This window comes from Anguilla rostrata, chromosome 3 (genome assembly GCF_018555375.3).
Source record: "Anguilla rostrata isolate EN2019 chromosome 3, ASM1855537v3, whole genome shotgun sequence".
NCBI classification, from domain to species: domain Eukaryota; kingdom Metazoa; phylum Chordata; class Actinopteri; order Anguilliformes; family Anguillidae; genus Anguilla; species Anguilla rostrata.
In genome coordinates, this window is record NC_057935.1 from 54,056,300 (window position 1) to 54,077,948 (window position 21,649).

Consider the following 21,649-nt stretch of genomic DNA (forward strand, 5'->3'; position numbering starts at 1 on the left):
TACCTTATGTCTCACATCTGCAAAGAAAGAAATGGTCTAAATTTGACACTTCAGACCCCTTTTAGCCTCCACTTTCACTGTCGGGTCAAATGGACCTGAACAGTATCTCTGTGATATAAACATGCAGGGGGGGTTTGCAAATACATAAAATGAACCATTTTCATTTCAAATGTTGATTACACTAATTAAGGCCAGTAGAAGAAGTTTCATATTCCTAGATTTTCAAACTTTACAAAGGATCAATTTGACCCGCAACATAACAGGAGGGTTAAATAAGAATTTTATGTCTTCATTTGCTTTTCAAGAATGTATTACTCATTTAGTACTTACAGTTAAAAATAAGTTTAAACATATTTTAATAAAAACTGACTATGAAAGCTACCAAAACAAGATCCAATCTCATAGGGTAACTTCCTTCCGGAAAAATAACACATCTTCAACTCAATTTCTAAAACCTCTCCAATTTCGACTCCTGTATGTGGGTGTGGTTTTAACACATACATGGTTCTGTGAAATGACGCAAAACTGGTGGGTGCTTAAAATGACAGCGACTGAGTAAAACCTGAACCCTTTTGCTACCGAAGTGAAGTCGCGATGGCGGAGCCGCGAGTGGAAATCGAGTCGCTGCATTTCTCAGTTGGTATTTTGGGAATCACTGGAGGTAAATAACTTTTCGTTCTGTTTTTTTCGTCGCTGTGTGCTTTACTAGCTAGAATACTTATGTGCAAAATTAAGGAGTGAAAATAATAGGGGTAATTCACAAAACTTTAAAAGCGGAAATTTAAAACCTACACACAAAATGCATACATTTTTATGTAGGCTATGTACTTTAAACTTTTTTTTTTTTTTTCAGATAGAATGCCCTAGATCAGGTCTTGCACTTGCATTTGAATTGTAGATATTCAGCGACACCCTATGCATGTATTTTGTTCAGTTTAGTGGTGAATCAACGTTAAAGTAGGCTGATTATATTTCTAGCAGTATCAATCTCAGGGAGGTTGAATTTTGTTTTTTCAGTAGGCTAAAGACGAAAACCAGGTAGGCTAAGATGAGTTAGTAATACCATACGTTTACAGTAAATTATCCGTGTAATTAAACAAGCTTCCTGACAGGTAGCCTATTGCACATTCAGAAATGGACTATTTATTGTTATTTATTTATTTATTTTATTTATTTACCCGTAACGGAAAAGTGTAGTAAAGATAATTATTATATGATTAAATTAAAAAGCTCGAGCAGTGTGCTGATTAAGTCTCTGACCAGATCAATTAGTTCTTACGTTTATCGCTGATGATTAACAGTAATAATAAGTTACTGTAGCTTGCTATTCAACCACAGTTATGATTTCAGAGTGGTACGTAAGAGAAAGCCACCCATGCTACCTGTGATTCTAATTAGCATAACTCTTCAGCATGATGGGAGAACTAATTATTGTGATCAGCTGGTTTAGTGCATGGTGCTGGAGCAAATGCATGGTCAGTCTTTTTACTCTTTGAAGCCGGGTTACCCACCTCTGACTATTATATAGCCTAACATTCTTGCTGATATGAATACCTTTTTAATGATGGCAAATACTTTTTTTTTTTTAATACTCCATATTTATTAACGTTTTTTTGTTTAGATGTGGATAAATCGTGATAGAATTCGAACTTATCGCATGTTTAGATTCATCTTGACCGTCTTTTGTCATCACAGCTCCTGGGAACTATAGCGCGCGTCTCTGTTTAACAGTTGTAATTCATAGGGACCACCAGCAGAGGTCGAAGATACTACGATGTTTAGGCAACAGTTTAGCTTTGTGAATATGCCAACTAACTTCTTGTTTTTTCACGTGTAGGTTCTTTACTGCTTCTTGTGAACGATTATGCACAGGCTTCCGGAAAAGACTTGATCCCCAGTACTGCACTGGGAGTCCTGCTCCTCATCATTGCTGCCCTCTTGGCATATGCAGGTATAATGCCCTTTGGAATGGGTGTTTGATATAACTTTAATGAAACTGTTTGAAGATCTCAGGAAAGGGGTTTGTGGGAAAACGTTTAGTGGTAGCAACATCTATTAAACCCATTAAAAACATGTGTTCAGATTTAACAATTAAGAAACATTAAACTATCTTAAGTTTGTCCTCATTGTGACTTCCTCAAGTTCTGAGCTGTCGTGTGAGAAGAAATGGTCATAAATTCTTTCTGTGCCAATAGCAACTGTGGTGGCCAGCACTAGTTGTGCAAGAAGCGTCACATGCAATGATTGCACATCCCAGCTGAATGGTTGCACTTATAGGCAGTTGCTGGTATTACACAATTCGGAGGAGTGCTTGTCTGCACTACTGAATTATGGGAGGATGTTGCAGTGAATTTATGGTCTAAATACAATTAGATTTTTAAGGATCAAAAATAAAAATGTTATGGGATCTTTGAAATAAACATGTGTCCATCCAGTGCTTGTACAGTATATACGATACTTATATGTATTTGAGTGTGCTGATCATTTCTAATCCCCCTCCCTCCACCCCCCCCACCCCACAGGAGTGCGGCGCAGCCTGTCCCACACCCCGCTCTTTGTGTCTCTCTGTCTCTCCATCTCTGCGCTGTGGTGTGGCTCAGGGCTGGTGTACATTTTGGCTGGGGAGGGGGTAGTGATTGGTGAGGCAGCGCTCCGGACGGCCTTGGTGCCAGGGCTGGCTGCCTTCACGCTGGCGCTGCTGATCATGGGGGTGGTGGGGGTCCTGCAGAGGGAGGTCGTCCTCTCCATCATCGCCTTCTCCATCAGCCTGGCCTGTGCCCACCAGATCGCCGGCCTGTCCGACGCCAGCTTCGGCCTGGGCGCCACCGCCGCCAACTACCTCCTGGTGTGCCTGGTGGGGGCGTACTTCGGCAGCGGCCGCCTGCTCTCCTACATCACTAAGGGGAAGGTGCAGCCGCCAGGGACGGGTCTGCAGAAGAAGAGCAAGCTGACCCCCTCGCAGGCCCAGGAGCTCAATGACGCTATACCCATCGGCCTGGTCATGAACCTGCTGTCCGCCAGTGTGCTGGCCTGCCCCTTGCTGGGCGTGGTGCCGCAGCTGACCCCCGGCCTGGTGCCGTGGCTGTGGATGGCGGGTGTCTTCCAGCTAGGCGTGTGCATTCTCTCCTACCGTGCCATGGACACTCTGGCCGCCACCTTCTATGGTTACACAGCAGTGCTGAAGTTCGCAGAGGGGTACAGCCTGCTGCTGAGTGACTTCAACCTCAAGGTGTACTCTCCCGTGCCCTTCCCCATCGTCTTCTCGGTGCTGTTCTTCATCCTGGCCGTGTTCAGCACACAGAAGAGCCTGGCGGAGGGCCTGTACCAGCTGTTCTACGTGGCCTACTGCATCGCCATTGCCGCACAGCCCCTGGGGTTCTTTCAAGCTGGCACGCAGGGGGTGCAGGCGGCCATCTTTGTTGCGTCCGCCCTCATGCTGCTGGTTACCCTGCACAACATGGTGCTACCCTGGAGGCTGCCCACAGGCGAGGGCCTGCTGAAGGCGGTGCTGAGCCGCACCAGCCGCCTGACCCTACGACTCCACGACAAGGACCTGCACGCCCCCTACCTGGGCTACTCCAAATACGCTGACGCTGAGGTGCTGGGTCACGGCTGCAGCGTCCTCGCGGCCTTCGCCATTACCGCCACGGTGGGCGTCAACGGGCCCCGGGAAGTGCTGATCCTGCCGTGGGCCGTGGTGGCGGGCGGAGCCCTGCAGCTGCTGTGCGGCTCGGTGGCCTTCGCCCGGGGGAAGACGCTGGAGAGCACCGCCTTCATCCTGTACGGCATCATGTGGACGGTGTGGGGGCTGACACGCTACGGAGGGCTCTACGGCACCACCCGGGGGTTCAACGTGGCCGTGGGCATCATCTGCTTCATGCTCTTCAACTGCTTCGTGACGGCCGGCGCTCTGTTCCTCAGCAAGGCCTGGTTCGCTTACGCCCTCACCTTCCAGCTCATCCTCATCAGCTTCCTGCTGGATGCGGTGGACGCCTTGCCTTATGGCTACGATATCGGCGTCACCATCATCTTCGGCCTGGTCAGCTTCTATTGCTTCCTGGCCAACCTGTTCAACAGCAGCTTCCAGACGCCGCAGCTTCCGCTGGGCGACCCCTTCATCAAGCTGAGTGGCTTTGGCGGGGGCAGGGAAAGCTGCCCACATGTGCCCGCTCGCAAGGCCACCTCCGTTCAGCAGATCGCAGGTGATTTTTAGTCCCCTCTCACAAGTAAATCAAAAACAACTTTGCTTTAAATTTTATGTTCTAAAGCTGTGCTGCTTGAGAGTGTTCTTAAGCTCTTCATGCTGCTTATGCACTTGCTTCTCTTTCAGAGATCCTGAAGAATGGTGGCACCTGTGGGATGCCCACGGACACGGTGTATGTGCTTGTGGCGGCTTGCAACAGGCCAGATGCAGTGGAGAAGGCCTACAAGTAAGTCTCCCTTATATGGACATGGGTTTGTTCTGCAAGGACTTCCATACCACGAGCAGGCAAAGCTCAGCTGAATGACGGTCCCCACATCATTCCCTTGCCAACATTGCCGGGGAATGTAAATTATGCAAATATACTGCTGCAGATAATGGTCGAGCCTCCTCACCCCACTATGGGTGGGTTGGCTGAATATATAAGACCTTCTCTGCTTCGATTTTTACTGGATTGTTTTGGCTCTCTTCTGCAGGATTAAAGTGCACGCCCAGGACCGGCCCATGTCCATGTGGATCTCCAGCACTAAGCAGCTGGAGCCAGCCAAACACCTGATCAATCCAGTGCTGTGGGACTTCATGGAGGCTGCCTGGCCATCCTCCATCAGCATGGTCATCCCCAGAGGTGGGTGGGTTTCCCCCCTTACATCACCTGGTTGGTTTTCAGAAAGGAGAGAGTTCTTCATTGTGGTTCATAGCTTTTACCCTGTTGCTGGAGCAATTGAAATCGAGAACCTTGTTTAACAATCCATGAGAAATGCCCTGTCGTGGGCTGTTAAGCTGACCTGTAACCCTTAGGATTGGAATCCAACACCCACCCACCCCTTCCGCTACAACCAGTGTGTCTTATTCAAAGTGACTTATCTCTTACAGCAGGGTGGAAATCAAACAAGGAACTCACTGGTGTTCTCGCAATATCTTAAAGCAGCACTTCCTCATTTCCGTCTGCAGGTCCCTGGCTGGATTGTTTTGGTCTGGGAGAATCAGCAAAGTACATTGGCACACCGCAGAGTATTGCCATCCGAAATCCAGACTGCACTGTGGCCACACACCTCATGGACCTGGTATGCATCTCCCAATTCAGTCCAGCTGATCCTCTACTAGGCTTCCCAGGGCCAACTAAAATAACTATAAAAGGACCCCCCATCTCAGAAAAATGGCTGACTTTAAGTCTCTTTAACAGCCAACAATGCATTCATTATTGAGCACTTTGTTGAATCATATACTGTGGGCCTGAATCAGTTGTTTTAGTACAAAATAAAGATACTGTAAATTGCAATGATCCTAATGTTACCATTGCATTTGTTTATAACTGAGTTATGACATGTAATTATGAAATATTTTACTATAAATAAATATTTAATGATTCCGTGGGATCTAGTATTTTCCATTTTAAATTTTCCTCTGTTTTATTATGTGTTGTACAACATGTAATTTGTTCCGAAAACATTGTAGGAAGTGTTATTATTATTATTATTATTATTATTATTATTGTATGTTCACTGTCCTCCACTGTGTCCTTGTTACCTAGAGGTACTAATGTATATATGGAGTAGCCATCTACATCTCATCTACATACTTTCCCTCTCTGTGTTTCTAGGTGGGGCCCATTGCCACAATGTCAGCCAACCCCACTGGAGAAGCGGACACAACACATCATAACCAAGTGTATGCCAAGTTAGGGGATAAGGTAAAGGAAGGCTGCTGCATTAACCAGGCTCTGCCTTTTTCCTGATCTGATGAGGCACCCAATTTATTTCCCCCTGCTGTGCAAGTGACTGCAGCTGTTCGCATGTGTTCTGTGTCTAGGTGGATGGAGTGCTGTGTGACGGCCCATCGCCTGAGAACATTGCCTCCACAGTAGTAGACTGCACCAAGATTGACAGCGGCCACATTGGCTTCTTCAGAGTTGGTGTCATTCCTAAGTCTCAGGTATTTATCAGTCCTCCTAGCCCTGAATTCCCTTTTCCACTGCAGAGCTGGAACGGGTTAGCTTATTATTAGTGTCTGATCACAAAACTGTTTTTCTTTACACCCAGTGCGATGTGTTGATGTGTCTGCCTCTTGCAGGTGCTACGGATTTTCGAGGAGGTGCAGAAGAAGAAAATGACGGGGCAGGTGAATCCCACCTTTGAGCCAGACTTTTCGGAGCCCATGGAGGAGCAGCAGGAGGAGCTCAAGACAGAGACAGCACACCCAGTAGAGCTGGACCCTGTGAAAGAGGAGGATGAATCATAGGTCCCATGGGCCACTGCAGTTATGCTACCTCTCACCAAGGTAGTGAACCTGAACTGCTTACATTAAAAAATAAATGAATAAATAAAACTGTATATTTAGTATAGTGTTAATAAATTAATATGTAAGCAATAACACTTAACTAAATGTTATGGCCAATTAATTCTGCCCCCAAGCTTACTGAGAGCAGATTGCTGTTTCTGCTTCACGGAAGTCATTTCCTGGCTGACTCACTCACAATAACTGGCTCCTCTACAAACCAGATGCTAACTGTAAAATTGCTGGGGAACCTTTCGTGGAACATTTTGCACCGAGCTGTGTGACCATAGGTGAAACTGGAATTATTAGAATCAATCTGAACCAATAATCTTTCAGTGCATGTGCAAATGCATTCCTAAATTTAAAATACTTTAGAATATTTTTGCCAGGTTTGAATGTCTTTGTATGTTCATTTTATCTTATAATGTAATCATTTCTACTGTACTATTCTATAATGTGTAAATGCTTTATGATGCTGTTCTACCTGTTTTTCAAGTGCAAAAAGCATGCCTGTATGTGGTGTCTTTATTTAATTTTTGCAGACTAAATTAATAAGTTGATTTTTTTTTCAAAGTAGACACTTACTACTATATAGTAGGGGTGGAGGAGATGCCACTATTTGTATTTGTATCTGTATTTGTTCAACCAAAAATGTTTTTGTATTTGTATTTGGATAAAAACTGGAAGTGTGTAGAGCAGGCATGTCAAACTCAGTTTGGCTCTGGGGCCGGATCCAGACTTTCTGTTCTCGGGTGGGCCGGATCAGTAAAAGAATGTCAACTCCAAATATTTAGCTTTGTTTTTCAGTACTATACTTTATCATTCAGCCTACATTTGTAGCCTACCCTACATATTATAATCACGGATGACAAGGGATCTTTTCTAAGCACAACACATTTATTCACCAACAATGGAAAAAAAAAATGATTTCATGTTAGGCGGTGAATGTGTTAACAACTGGTTTATTTTAACAGTTAAGTGAATGCAGTTTTACACCTGAACCAACTCACCACACTAAACAAACTCAAGTGGGAGCTATGAAAAAAATATTTTCGCCTTAATTGTCATACTGCTTTGAAATAAATAAAAAAAGAAATACAAAATAAAAGTTATAGCTGTGCATGGGCAATAAGATTAGACTACATCAGATCAAACTACTAGGCTGGGCCTACTGAAGCTGAGAATATACTGCACAATATTAATTGTCTTTAATATGAAACCAGATTAATCTTATTTTTAATGATCTGTATTCATGAGTGCAAACAAATTTCGTGTCATCACACTTTTTTTCTCTCTTACTGCACTCCTGCAGTCTACTTGCTGCTGCTGGCTCCTGAAACTTGGGATCTTTTTGCCTTCACAAGTGTATCGATATTAGGTGTCAAATCCTGAGTAGCAGCACATTTAACAATGTCATTCAAGTGTTTATTTGTTAACCTTGAGCGCTGCTTTGTTTTATTATTGTTCATTACGGAGAACACCTGTTCACAAAGATAAGTAGTCCCAAACATGGATAGAACCTTTGCAGCCATGGCTGTTATTTTGGGGTAACCTGGCACGAGATATTGATAAAACGTATCCAATCCCACGGACCCAAATTTATCCTTCATAGCGGAATCGCACTGCAAGTCAATAAGCTCGAGTTGAATGTCAGCTGGCATATCAGAAGGCTTCACTGTAAATGGCGAGCGAAAAAAGCCAAATTTGTTCTCAAGTTCACTGAATACCTGAAACCTCTGCTCAAACTCTCGCAGCAAATCTGTTATGTTGTCTTTATATTTTTCCAAATCATTATCGGGACGGTCTGGTGCCTCCGGACGCACAGCTGTGAGACAAGAGAAATGCGCGGTGTCACCGTTGGATAGCTGCGTCTCCCACAGTGACAGTTTCATCTTGAACGCACTTATGCTGTCGTAATATTGAGTGACAACTCTGTTACGGCCCTGCAATGTAGTGTTAAGTGTATTCAAGTGTTGTGTAATATCAACCATAAACGCAAGATCCTGCACCCATTCCTTGCATTTAAGTTCCTTTACTGGGCGTCCCTTCTTCTCCATGAACTGTCTAATTTCCCCTCGTAGCTCAAAGAAGCACTCCGTGTCCACTTTTCTTTTTTTTGACAGTGCCATTTTGGGAAGGGTGTGTTGACCGATAACTTGTTTAGTAGTGGTGAATTGTGAAGCAAGATTGCCGGTTTATTTTTAGTACTAACTCGTGTCAATGCCGCATGCTGGACGTGAGCTCTTTTACACATTTACTGCCCTCCCGCGGCCGGAGGGAGCATTTGGTTTGTATTTATTTTAAAAAATCATAACTTTTGATAGAAATAAGCTAGAGACTCGCTTCTTTTTTTGACATACTCAGAAATTTATGCCGGGCCGGATTAAATCATCCAACGGGCCGGGTCCGGCCCGCGGGCCGTATGTTTGACATGCCTGGTGTAGAGTTTAACCAAAAGCTTTATAAAATGTCAAAACATTATAATCACTGGCACTCCTATTGTTGAGGTATTAAAGCATTTATTCAAAGTCTCAATTTCAGAGAAAACACCAACATTTTTTCAGGTTTTCTCCACTGAGTCCTAAGCCTATCATTTATATGACTACAGCATCCACAATTATTCATCCCCACCCTAAAGGCTTTATCAGCTTCATCAGATGATTGCAGTGAATGAATTCTGTGTGATTATATGTGCAAAGTAAGTTTTAATAACACTTAATTGGGAAACTCATATCAAAGCGCTGGTTATTCAGTTGGTGAACAGCATGCTGGATAAGACAGCGACACATTTGCACCTGGGTAAAAGCACCTGTTGTTTATTGTCGGGGGATTGTGAAGAAAATGGCACGAACTGCCTGATTTTTTTTAATTTAAAAAATGCAGTTAGTTTAAGCCAAAATATTTAGTGAAGTCTCGGGAAAGCAGGAGGATATAGCATTTATGGCGGTGGAGTAATTTTAATTATAAAGTCCCCAAAGCACGATGGCATCCCTCTGGCCTATCTAGTGTTAAGGGAAACTCTCACTCGCTGTCTCTCTGCAGGTGTGTGTGTGTGTGTGTGACTTCTGAGCAAATCACATCAAAGATATAGGAAAAAAAAGATCTGAATCCAAATAATATTGGGCAGATTTGAGAGGAGAATCTCATTTTGGGAGATCTCATTATTCGAGTGTTGCCGAATATGGTATTTGTGTTCTGCGCCTCCCTACTACATGGGAACAATCACCTCAGTACAATCATATGACATCCCATTCACCCTGTAAATATACAGGAACATGTACAGTGAGCTCCATAAAGCTTGGGACATTTTTTCTTGATTTGCCTCTGTACTCATATTTTGCATAGGTGTCCATATTTGTTTATTTATTGAAGCATACTTACTCTCTTAAGCATATTCACTCAGGGGAAAACACAAGATCTCCACCCCATACATTTTTTTTTTTACCTGAGTTGCTGAGTTCTATTATCTTTCCCGTGTGGTCTCTCTTCCTGCCATTAGGATCTACACGACACATAAGTGGCACAGTTTTTTATTTAGACAATGGAATGGATTAAACAATACTTCAAAAAGTTAGGTTTCACCAACTAATAGCAATTACACTACCTCCATATGGTAATGTGGATGCTCAGACCCAAATGTAAAAATGATTTTATATTTGAACTTCTTAGTGTTGAATTTTTCAAAATTCACTGCTGGATCTTCACCAGAGGCTTTTTTCCTGGTGAATTTTTAACTATGGCTTTAGCGGAAATACCCTATGAAGTAATAATATATGGGAGAAATTCCAGGGCAACAAAGCGTTTAACTCCCAGAAAATTGTGTTGACAAAAAAAAAGGAATTTCTGGGAAATCAAAACATGCAGGATGTACATTAAATAAGCATGTATAGGTCAAGCACTGCCACATGCTGCAATGTTTGTTAAAGCAAATAAGTAAAAGTTAAAAATGTAAAGTTAAAAATACCTTGGATATACATGTGACGATAGATAAAAGAAACCCTTCTTTTTCCTGGCAGTCACACCTACAGTTCGCTTTCATAATTCATGGGAAAGTATCGTAATTCACTTCCTGGAAAACCCCTCGATTCATCGGATGGACGAACAGTATTTAAGATTCCCTGATCCAGCTGTAGCAAGCATCCTTCTCTCAGCTCTCACATCAGCTCACCCATCACTTGGGAGTTCAGTGATTTTTTTATTTAAGAGAGGATAGATAAGCTTAGAGACTCAGGTTGCCTGCTTTGATTTTGTTGGCACTCCCGTATTTTGCTCTCGTTAAGGTAGTTTTCAGAGAACATTTTGCTTCACTCAGCTGCATCTCCTAGTGTTGATTCAAGGCTCGACCACAGCACACTGAGACACAGTGGTCCTGGACAGTGACATTTTCTCACACAGGTAAGATTCTTCCTCCACAGATTTCAGGTACTGTATGCTTAACATAACCCATGTTTTTATTTTAGTTGAAGCTGTTAGAATTGTTGGCTGTTCTTATGTGCTCAATATTTTATCCACTATTTAAATTGCCAGTTTAAAGATTTTATTCAATCAAATTTTGACCTGCCGAAATTTTTTTAATTCATTAATTGCACTACAGGGAAAGGGGAGGTGTGAGACCACAATATTAAAACGATGGTGGTAATAATTATCACATGGACCTTTGCCTCAGTAGTAAGTTAAATCAGATTTAACCTGTTTGCCATCAAGAGACTTAGTGTAACTGAATAGATGCTGGGATCCAATGTGAAATATATGCCAGCTGAGTCAGCAGGTAAACAGCAATAATCCTTATTTTGCTGCTGAACATGGTGTTCTGAACACTATTCTGGGCACTGAAGTCAAGCACTGTTGCAAGGCTGATAACGTCTGCATTTTGCAGGTCCCCAAAGGGAGGGGGACTCCCTCTAGTTTGCTTAACCACTGAGATGTTTTTGTTTTTTTCCCATTAAATCTTTAACACACCACAGTTCTCCCAAGCACCTTGGAATTTTTTGTCTCTTTTTGTCAGCCCAGGTAGATTGAGTAAGAGTGAGAACAAGAACAAGAGTGAGAGAGAGAATATCAGACAGGGAGGTTGTTGAGGAGGTACATATTTCACCCTGGCTTTTAACGGACTGAATACATATCTCTCTCTCTCTCTCTCGCTCTCTCTCTCTTTCTCTCCATCTCTGCCATAAGCAGGAACACACTGCACATTTTGAAAACAGCCCTTAGTTTGAGGTGACAGTTACTGTGGAACAAGAATGAAGGTACAAGACCGTGAACCAGCCGGTTACCAGAAAAAGGAGACCACCACACAGACAGGGGGCAGCAGAGCATCAGACATAAGTGCATCCTATGCACAGCATGGATTCCTCTCAGGGCTGCCTGTGCTAGATGCCCTAGAGCTGCAGGCAGCCAGGGAGGCATTTGAAAAGCTGGAAAGGGAGTTTGGTGAGTATCAACTACAGGTAAATAATGAGAAGGCAGGGGGGAGGGGTCTTCCACCTTAGATTTGCTCATCAGGTAGCTTGTAAGTGGGCGGTCTTGGTCCTTTGAACACCTCCAAGATACAATATGATTAGGAAGACAGAATTGCTACCGTATGTACATTGGACTGGATTGCCATATTGGTTCATTATTTTTGCACTGTCCAGTAGACAAGGAGTGAAAATGATTAGAAGTGATGGGGTTGGTTGGGTATTTGTGCTGTATGTTTTAAAAATGCATATGTTTGCCTGTGCACAGGTAAAGAGTACACCCAGTACAGTCTCCACAATGTCCATCTGCAGTACGACTGGGTGATGGCCCTAGCAAAGCACCCCAAGGTCCTAGAGCCAATCAGCACAATCCTCGGGCCAGATGTCATCTTGCTTGACTCCCGCTTCATCTGCAAATATCCTGTTGGTGCTACTTCCAAAGGACAGGTGGGGAATGGCATCACTGTTGCCAAGCAGAACAGTGCACTCGACAATGAGGAGGGGAATTATGGGAAAGCTCATGCTGGACAGCAGGATAAACCAGGGTTGCCTTTTGTTGCCTGGCACCAGGACATGAGGTGAGTATAAAAGAGTATGCAGATTGTGATTCACACCATTGGCACAATTATTCATAAGCAAAGTGTATATCAGTGGTGACCAGGCATATGATTGTTTACAGATACTGGGGTTTGGCTGGGGGGCCAGTGCTCTCAGTATGGCTGGCTCTTGATGACGCTTCGGAGGACAATGGAGCCCTGCAGGTCATTCCAGGTATTGCCATTTCTCAACAACCAATATAATCATCTGCTTTCCTTTACTTGCTCAGAAAATGTGTTAAATATATATTGGATCTGGGATTTTTCATGAATTAGCAGGACGTGGGACCTAGTTTAGGACCGTATATGGTGCCTTAGCAATGCTTAAAGATGTATATGTGAACTTCAGGCTTTGTCTCTCCTCTACAGGCAGTCACTGTTCTGGGCTCGTCCCACACCAGCCCTCACCCCGCTCAGGAAACATGCTGTCTGTCAATCAAGAGATCCCAGAGGAGCTGGTGAAAACTGATGAAGCTGTACTTTGCCCACTGCTGGCAGGGCAGATGTCTGTAAGTGTGACTTATCAACATCTGGTAAATCTGTATTTCTGGACTCCTTCCTCAGACTGTATTGTTTGAGCAGGCCATGACAGTGTATCACTCATATCTATCAACAAAAAAAAAAACTCCCCTTGGCCAAGAATACAAATGCAGGGCAGCTGGTGTTCTGCTGTAGAGCTGGTTACCATTCAAAGTTTGGTAATTCCCCACATTTTTATACCAGATGTGGGGAATTTGAGATAGATATCACACCTAGCACCATTGTGCTGGCAGAGCTCTTTGATGAGTGATAAGGGTTTGGGCACACTGCTGTAGTTAAATGGTGAAAATGGCAAGAGTCTGATTGACATAGTGTGGCAGTTTGAAAGCTGTGATGTCAGAACACCAAATTGAACAGCTTACAAATGACAATGAAAACTCACGTGCCAGTTACAAAGAGCACTAAAATAAGTACATTCACTCACGAAGCACTAAAATAATGGAATTTTCAACATTATGCTAAAACAATTGAATTCACCACTTGTAATTGCTTCATTCACTGTCTCTGCTTCATCACTGATAATTGCTTGATCAATATAGATGATTGTGGTAGTTCAAAAGGGATAACTGTTTGACATGTGGTTTGACACAAGGTCTAACTATCTCTTGTTGGTGGAGGGCTGAAGGACATGTGAGAGAGCAAGTGTAGACAAAATGGTGGCACTAGTTATGACCTCTGAACCTTGACTTGAGCTGCTTGTGCTAGGTGCATGATGGACTGCTGATCCACGGCAGTGACCCCAACACGTCAGGAAGAAGGCGCTGTGGGTTTGTGATACGTTTTGTCCCCACCTGTGCCTATCCCATTCAGGTGAGTGCTGCTATCCCCAGTCAGGAATTCTTTTTTCTTTTGGTTAATACAACTTTTTTAAAGCATACACAGCCACAATTACTGGTGCACTTTTTTTTTTTTAATTATTGAGGATAACACAACAAATTATGTTGCATGCACTCATGTGTGTTCTACTATAAAAACTTTTGCTATTAACTTTACTTGTATTTAGATGGGCAGATTAATGCATTAAAATTACCTGCGCACTGAAGCTTTGTCAGCGTGTGAGCATAAGAAGGATGGCAGGCAATTAAAAACCATTGCCACCTGTACCTCTAATTGGTACTAGTCAGAGAGTTAAATCATTACATCACAGGCCATTATCTAACAGTCAACAATGGCAAGTAGATTCATTCAATGTAAATACATAAATTACCAATGGTATGATACCACAGAACACTATCGCATAAAATACATTTTCTTCTTATTTTGGTTCGCTAAGATCCCTCTACTCCAAGAACATGTTGATTGTTTATGGATTATCTGAAGCACTTCCATGCTTTTCTACGCACGTCTTATGCAGTATAAGATCTTAAGTTGTCCTCCTCTTACTGGCCTGCATGGCGTAGACTGAATTTGATGAAATAACAAAGTAAGCATTGATATGAACTTATTATGTGTTTTGTGTCTCTTTGATAGGACCCGGATCGTCCTCGTAGTTTCAATGCCACAGTGCTGGTTTGTGGCACTGACAAGTTCAGGAATTTTCCCAACAATACCCCAGAACTGTAGAAGGCTGTGAGCACCACCATCCAGTGCCTGCTGCCTCCTTGAAGATGATATTTTATATCATTCTCTATCATACCGAGCTTTGTTTTATGCATTTTATGTGACAGAGATGCACACTCGAATAACTCAGGATTCATTGTTTATCTGTGGCATGGCTTGTACCATATCCAGAGATCAAAGCAAATATGTTCACATGGAGTTCATGCAGAATCTGTGTTGTGATCTCATGAATAATGGCAAGAATTCTGGCATCTGTGGTAGTCACATAATTGTATTCAATGACTGTTTTACTTGCGACTGTCTGATGTATGTTAACCAGTTCATAATAAGCAACCCTTACTAAATCCAATAATAGCCTCAACTTCATTGTTACATGCTAAATATCAAGTTCATTTTGTGTTCTTTTTCTGCTTGCATACAATAAAAAAATGAACTTCAATATCAAGCCAATAAGCTGGATGTCTCATCTTTGTTTATATGGATGCAAATCCACCTTAGCATTATTGGATTGGATGGCCATTGTCACCAGAACAGCAGAGGCCTCATGGATCTCTGTCCCATTGTACACTCCACACCCTGAGAGCACCACAGCTACACTCTTCATTGCTCCTAAGAGAAACGTACACAGAAACACTCAGGAGTTAGCACCCACCTCTGTATATTGGGCCCGCCTGTTTGTTTGTCTGTTTGTTGCAGGAGGTCGATGGACAGGTTTGGGAGGGTTGTTAGCTGGGCCCTGCAGGCTGTAAAAGATGACAACATCGGCCAGCTCTCTCTCTTCCCCTACTCCTGGCTGGCTCCATCGTCAGTTTTATTTTGGTTTCTTTTAATTTGTATTTAACAAATCCTCATAACATGTTTCCCACTTATCCTCACACTGTATGCACCGACCGCTGATCCAACAGGCTCTCCCACAACATTTTTTGTTTACATTTTTGTTTCTGGCTTAAATACAATACACCTGTTGATCATATCTACCATCTTCCTGGTTACCCACAGTGGCGGTCTCAGGCTGTTTGAAGGGCAGGGGCAAAAAAATAAAAAGGGCACCTACTGCACAACATGGGGCCCGAACAGTGTGCAAAAAGCTATGATGCATTGTGTTTTCTCACTTGGAAGGGCATCTAAGAGGGCACTTCATGAGTTTTTTTTTCACCACAAAGGCACCTGTAGGGCACCTCAAGTTTATCCCATTGTAAGGGCACCTATATGGCACCACATCACATTTTCTCCACTGGAGGGGCATCCATTAGGAAACTTCCTCACATTCTCACGCATGTAGGGACACCCTTTACAGCACTGCATCACATTTTATCCACTGGATGGGGCACTACTCTATTAGAGGAGCACCTAATTGGGCACTTCATGATGTTTTCTCACCTGTAGGAGTACCTTATACAGCACTGCATCCCATTTTCTCTACTGGAAAGGGCACCCTTTGGGACACTGTCATGTAGGGGCGGCATAGAAGGCACTTCATAATGGCACCCTTTTCCATTGGAAGGGCACCTATAGGGAACGTCAAGCTTAGACCATTGTCAGGGCACGTTATAGGGCACTGCATCATGTTTTCTCCACTTGAAGGGCACTCATTAAGACACGTTATCAAATTTTTTTGCTCTAGAGGGCACATCATCATAATTTATTGCATGAAGGGGCACCCCCCCCCCCCCCCAAGCCCGCCAGTGGTTACCCAGATAACATTTACTTGTTTTTACATTGTAATTGTAATTGTTTTACATATGTAATTGACTTGCCAAAAGAAATGCATGGTAACATAAAATGTACGGAGTTGTGAAAAACTGAATTTTAATAGCCTAGGTGTACGTAAAATTTTGGCCTCAAATGTAAGTATAACTTCCTTGGATTTATACTCAATACTTTGGCTAAATATCCCAGCATCCTTTTGGCCTTTTTTTGTTTTACTAGGCCTTTTTTTTTGTTTTACTTTTTTAGGTTCTAGGCACAGCACTGTGCCTAGGACCTTAAATGCTTTGATCAACCATTATTCCCAGATCTTTTCCATATTGAGCACATTCCAAATTTGTTCCTTTCCACAAAGTAATCCTGCCTAACGTTTTTATTTCCCAATATGCAGAACTTTACATTTCGATATATTAAATTTCATTTGCCAGGTATCTGCCCACTTCTGGATTTTATTTAAATCTTCTTGGATTACAAACACAGTACACAGTAGATTCCAAACTATTAGCTGTGCCTCCCAGTTTTGTATGAACTGCAAATTTGACTAATGTACTTTCTATGTCCATGTCAAGGTCATTGATATACACGAGGAAGAGCAGTGGTCCCAGTATCAATCCTTGTGAGACTCTACTTCCAACAGTTGCCTGCTCAGATAATATGCCTCCTACTACTCTTTGTGTTCTACCCTGTAGCCAGTTCCGAACCCACTCTGAAATATGTCCTCTAATTACTACTGTCATTTTACTAACAAGTCTCTCATGTAGTACCTTATTAAATGCTTTTTGGAAATCAGATGGTACCAGAAGTTTTGTTAAGCATGACCTTCTCTTGCAAAAACCATGCTGCGTACCCATTAGGATGTTGCTATTTTTCAAGAAATACTTCCAACTTGACTCTAATGATAGATTCCAGTATTTTACATGTGGTTCCAGTATCTTACATGCACAGTTGATTTACAGTTGATTTGTAGTGAAATATATGATTATGTTATGATCTACAGTAATGCACAATTTGCACATTTTGAATAGATCTGGAGACACTAAGGGAAACCAGAGTATACTGCTTGCTTTCTGCTTCATCGATCTTCAGTAGTTTCACATATCACAAATACCTTCTTTTAATAAAATTAAATCCTTACAACTTCACTGATCGGAAGTCGATTTGTTTTATTCTTCAGCTACTGGAAATAAGCCTTGATTGTATCACTTGGAAAGATGCCTCACATTATTGGATTTACTGGACTGAAAAATGTATACTAATCTGATTTTGAGTTAAGTGAATCAAAAACAAAACAAAATAAAAAGAATTTAAAACATGTGTTCAGTTCTTCTGAACAGGAACTTAACAAGTACTTTTTGGTAAATTCATGTGAATCATATGCTTTTTGTTAGCTGTTTAGAATGCATGTGACCAACGATAACATCTCATTTCTTTAATAAATGGGCTACTTTACATGTACACATGGGTTAAAGCAGGAAAATATTTTGGGCAAGATGAGGAAATACATTAATTGAACATGTCTGTAAACACCGCACCATTTATTGAATTGCTGCAGTAAAAAAAACTTAAGTGAAACATGTCTATGCTGAATCAAGATAATAAACAATCAATTCACTCTGGGGAAAACACAAGATCTTCACCCCATACCTTTTTTTAACCTTCCTTCTTCCAGGCTCTTTCTCTCCCTACCGTTGTGATCTACACATGACATGAGTGGGTAATAAACACATTAATATAGCTAGGTACACCAAGATGTTAGAGATAGTAAAAGGACATATTATTATTATTGTTTTCAGCAGTGAAACTACATTTCAGAAGACAGTACCGAAATACCGACAATACCATATAACAGTGTTCCAGCAAACCATCAGTGGTATACTGGAATAGCAAAACAGCATAAGTAATTCAATAGCCAAAATATTAGTAACGTGGCTAGTCTCTATTCCATTCTGTCATAGTCTGCCATTTTCATATCTTCCTTCACCATACCACAGTTATGCATTTGAAAGTCTATAAGACTATATTACAGGGGGACTTAACACATTACATTATAGGCATTTAGCAGACGCTCTTACCCAAAGCGGCTTACACAACTTTTTTTATTTATTGCATCCATTTATACAGCTAGATATATATTGAAGCAATGCAGGTTAAGTACCTTGCTCAAGGGTACAACAACAGTGTCCCAACCTGGAATCAAACATGTGACCTTTAGGTTACAAGACCAACACAAAACCGCTGTTTCTGAAAAATGGTAAAATATATACACGTGCAAATACCATGAAATAAAAGCAGGTTGTCTGTACTTTTGTATCATATTCATCTTATGATCACGAATCCAAATCACTTCAATATACAGCAAAAATAGCCAATTTCAGTATAGAATATATTGAATAGATTCTGTGGCAATAACATGTATTCAGTGTATCAGAGTATCAGAGCTCGGAGAATTTTGCTGATAATAGATGAAATATCAAAGAAAGCAATTAAAGTAGGCCCACGCTGCTGGAGTACTACAGGTATAATTTCAACGAGGAAGTCTTTTTAAAATTATTATGAAAAACCGAATGTGGTGAATGTGGGATACATCACGTACAGGTAGAGGAACTATTTTTTTTCCTGGTGTGACACATTTGTGACACATTTGTGAAACAATTGATTACGTCTTGCCCACTTTTTCAAAACACCAAGTTGGCAGTAATTTATTGTTTAATAAATGTGGGACTTGTCCCACTGTCTGTATTTTATGATTGGGGAATTCTGAACACTAACATGGTGTGGGAGAGTTAGATAAACATTTTCCTGGTGTTTTGAAAATGTTTATTTATTGAACCTTGTTGACTATCTGGGTAGTTAGCTAGCTGTCTATGGATAAAACGATTTCATTGTTTTGAAAGGTATTAGCCACCCATATTTTAAATATAGATTTTAGCAATATCTCTGGGTGATCAAAATATATTTTACTATGTTCTTCCCTGAACAAATAACAGCATAATCTAATCATCTCTCTAAGAGGAACACAACCACACCATGGTCAATAAGGCCAATGCGGTTTAATGGTTAACACCTATTTGTTGCTGATTAATTGTTGAAAAAAGAGCACATTGTGCTTAGAAATGAGGCAGATTGATCATTTACAGAATTGCCAGGCAGTTTTATTCTTCCTTTGTCGAGGAATTGCTTCCTTGTTTAGTTCATGCTGACATACTGTTAAACTGAAACCCTAAATTACTGTAGTAAGTAATAAATTAAAGGAAATCTACAGTCTATTACATTCCTATGTACTTACCACAAACACTCAGCTTCTAAAATTGTGTTTATGGCTTTAGTCAGGTCTTTCCTATCAGCCAGTCATGCCATTCACCTTCTGGCAGGGTTGTTCTGATGGTATGTTGCTGTAAACAATGACTATATTTGCTCTATTCGCACGGGACTATTATTACCTGGGGACTTCATGTGATTAGAAATTACCCTCCCACGTCTGTATTTCGTGCGGCGCATTCGCACGGGATAAGGGAAGTCTGTATTTTCCTCGAATTTACTGACATTATCCCCCCAGATATGATTGAAAATGTCAAGGCTCTGCTCTGCGTGAGAGTAAAATACGACCTCAAATCACAGCGATGCCGATTCGCACGGGACTAATATTATCACATTACCTCTGTGTTTGGCGAAATATGGTAGGTCATTTGCGGTGGAATTTTTACTTTACAAATTACAGACATGGCAGATTCGCATGGGATTAAGATCACAGACGACCTCCACAATTATTACCAGTTACTAGAGGTCCCCAGGTAATAGTAGTCCCGCGCGAATAGGGCTTAAGTTTGGAATTCTATGCCATTCTCAAATACGCTTCACGTTCTATCAAGAGTAATCCACTGATCGATGTTTGATGAATCAAGATCTAGCCCAAATCTCACATCCAGGACCACCATGTAAAAGAGACCTACATCCCAGCACACCAGTCAGTGACTTTCAAGAAATCACTTTATTGCAATCCCACACTAGCAGCTCCACAATCTTGGAAGGCCATTTTTAAGAAGTTAGGGCCTTCCAGGTGCGGTGTCGAGCTGGGTCCCACAGGATAAAGTTTTGTAACAGCATGGACTAGTGAGTGGGGTGATTCATTGAGAAGGGTTTCTTCATATAAGAGCATTACAGCAACTCCTCTGGACATTGAGGAACCTGAAATCTGCCTGCCTGTGTGAGAATGCATGAAGTGTCTTCCCCTGACATAATAATAACATAGCTCAGCTATTTGACTGCTGTCATAAGGTTGATAGAACTTAGTTGAGTTATTAAATTTAAATTAATTTATATTATTTTATTATTTCAAATTTAATTAGGGGGTCACCCTCAGCTACCCTGTTAATTGCACAGCACTCTGAATACTGAACCCAGAATAAATGGAGATCACCCTTTATCAACCTCAACATGCACTTATTAATTCAAATGTGAGAGCATGAGAGAGGAAACACAAACACACATCTACAAAAATATATGCTTTAATGACAAATAATTGTTATTATAGTTAAGCAGTTTGGTTGTAATATGGGATAGGGTACTGGCACAGTACAGCACGATACAATTCAGTACATAATGCAGAATGTAGTGACTAGTCAGAACTTATAGTATTAGTATTAGGGTTCATAAGCGATACGCTCTCTCTCAACAAGGTTGCTGGGTATCGCTATACAGAAACTCACTATGAATGAACTAATACCATTTTACGTACATAGCCTATGATTAGTATGAGACAGACAACAATCAGTTACACTCGACTCATAGCACAAAGTTCTTCAACCATACAATTAGGTTTACGGTCTAGCCGCTGTCTTGCTACTGCTGGGTCTGTATGGACGTACACATAAATAACTAACGGTAGGTTAAACTTTGAATTATGGCATTACTTATGAGTCGGAGTGTGGAGAGGAGAGGAAGAGAGGAAAGAATAAGGAGAAAGTGATCCCCAAGACCCAGCTGAGGCAGCACGCGTTCAAAGTTCAAAGCCGGAAGATTCTGCTTGAGACAGGCCAGCTTGATCGGCGACACCGGTCTCCCAACACGAGCCCGTCAGTACTTCAAGGTGTAAAGACACGGTTCCGAAGTGGTGCGAACACTCTTAAGTCCAACAGTACAGCGATCCAGGGTTATTCGGCGGGGACACCGAGGCTAGATGGTAGCTTCCTAAAAATCAACCTGAGCCATGGCTCGGGTATGGAGGAAAAGGTAAAAATTGAAAAAAGAAAAAGAAGAGGGCTAGCCTCGGTGGTCATTGACTTAAAAACCGAACCGGGAGAGAGCGGTCTGAGCTG

At 41.9% G+C, this 21,649-nt stretch overlaps 2 protein-coding genes across 2 annotated transcripts; both read left to right on the plus strand.

The window, feature by feature from the left end:
* Window positions 1-506: 506 nt before the first annotated feature.
* si:ch211-153b23.4 (uncharacterized protein LOC335392 homolog) lies at window positions 507-7,166 on the plus strand. The gene is made up of 9 exons (XM_064328293.1): window positions 507-661; window positions 1,838-1,951; window positions 2,523-4,202; window positions 4,331-4,430; window positions 4,678-4,826; window positions 5,153-5,265; window positions 5,802-5,891; window positions 6,011-6,133; window positions 6,272-7,166. Exons 1-9 carry the CDS (start codon window positions 595-597, stop codon window positions 6,437-6,439), a joined length of 2,604 nt encoding a protein of 867 aa, XP_064184363.1. The 5' UTR covers window positions 507-594; the 3' UTR covers window positions 6,440-7,166.
* A 3,285-nt stretch (window positions 7,167-10,451) lies between these two features.
* On the plus strand, window positions 10,452-15,066 carry LOC135252060 (probable alpha-ketoglutarate-dependent hypophosphite dioxygenase). Its single transcript, XM_064329932.1, has 7 exons — window positions 10,452-10,870; window positions 11,654-11,905; window positions 12,200-12,509; window positions 12,611-12,702; window positions 12,897-13,036; window positions 13,773-13,877; window positions 14,538-15,066. The coding sequence occupies exons 2-7, from the start codon at window positions 11,716-11,718 to the stop codon at window positions 14,628-14,630; spliced, it is 930 nt and encodes a 309-aa protein (XP_064186002.1). The 5' UTR covers window positions 10,452-10,870; window positions 11,654-11,715; the 3' UTR covers window positions 14,631-15,066.
* Window positions 15,067-21,649: the final 6,583 nt, after the last annotated feature.

What these genes read in the sequence shown, in the direction of transcription:
- si:ch211-153b23.4 (XM_064328293.1), top strand. Translation starts at nt 595, where the DNA reads ATGGCGGAGCCGCGAGTGGAAATCGAGTCGCTGCATTTCTCAGTTGGT. An exon ending in CTCCGTTCAGCAGATCGCAG is followed by an intron (nt 4,203 to 4,330) that starts GTGATTTTTAGT and finishes CTTCTCTTTCAG; the next exon opens with AGATCCTGAAGAATGGTGGC. An exon ending in CAGCATGGTCATCCCCAGAG is followed by an intron (nt 4,827 to 5,152) that starts GTGGGTGGGTTT and finishes TTCCGTCTGCAG; the next exon opens with GTCCCTGGCTGGATTGTTTT.
- LOC135252060 (XM_064329932.1), top strand. Translation starts at nt 11,716, where the DNA reads ATGAAGGTACAAGACCGTGAACCAGCCGGTTACCAGAAAAAGGAGACC. An exon ending in AGCCCTGCAGGTCATTCCAG is followed by an intron (nt 12,703 to 12,896) that starts GTATTGCCATTT and finishes TCTCCTCTACAG; the next exon opens with GCAGTCACTGTTCTGGGCTC. An exon ending in CCTGTGCCTATCCCATTCAG is followed by an intron (nt 13,878 to 14,537) that starts GTGAGTGCTGCT and finishes TCTCTTTGATAG; the next exon opens with GACCCGGATCGTCCTCGTAG.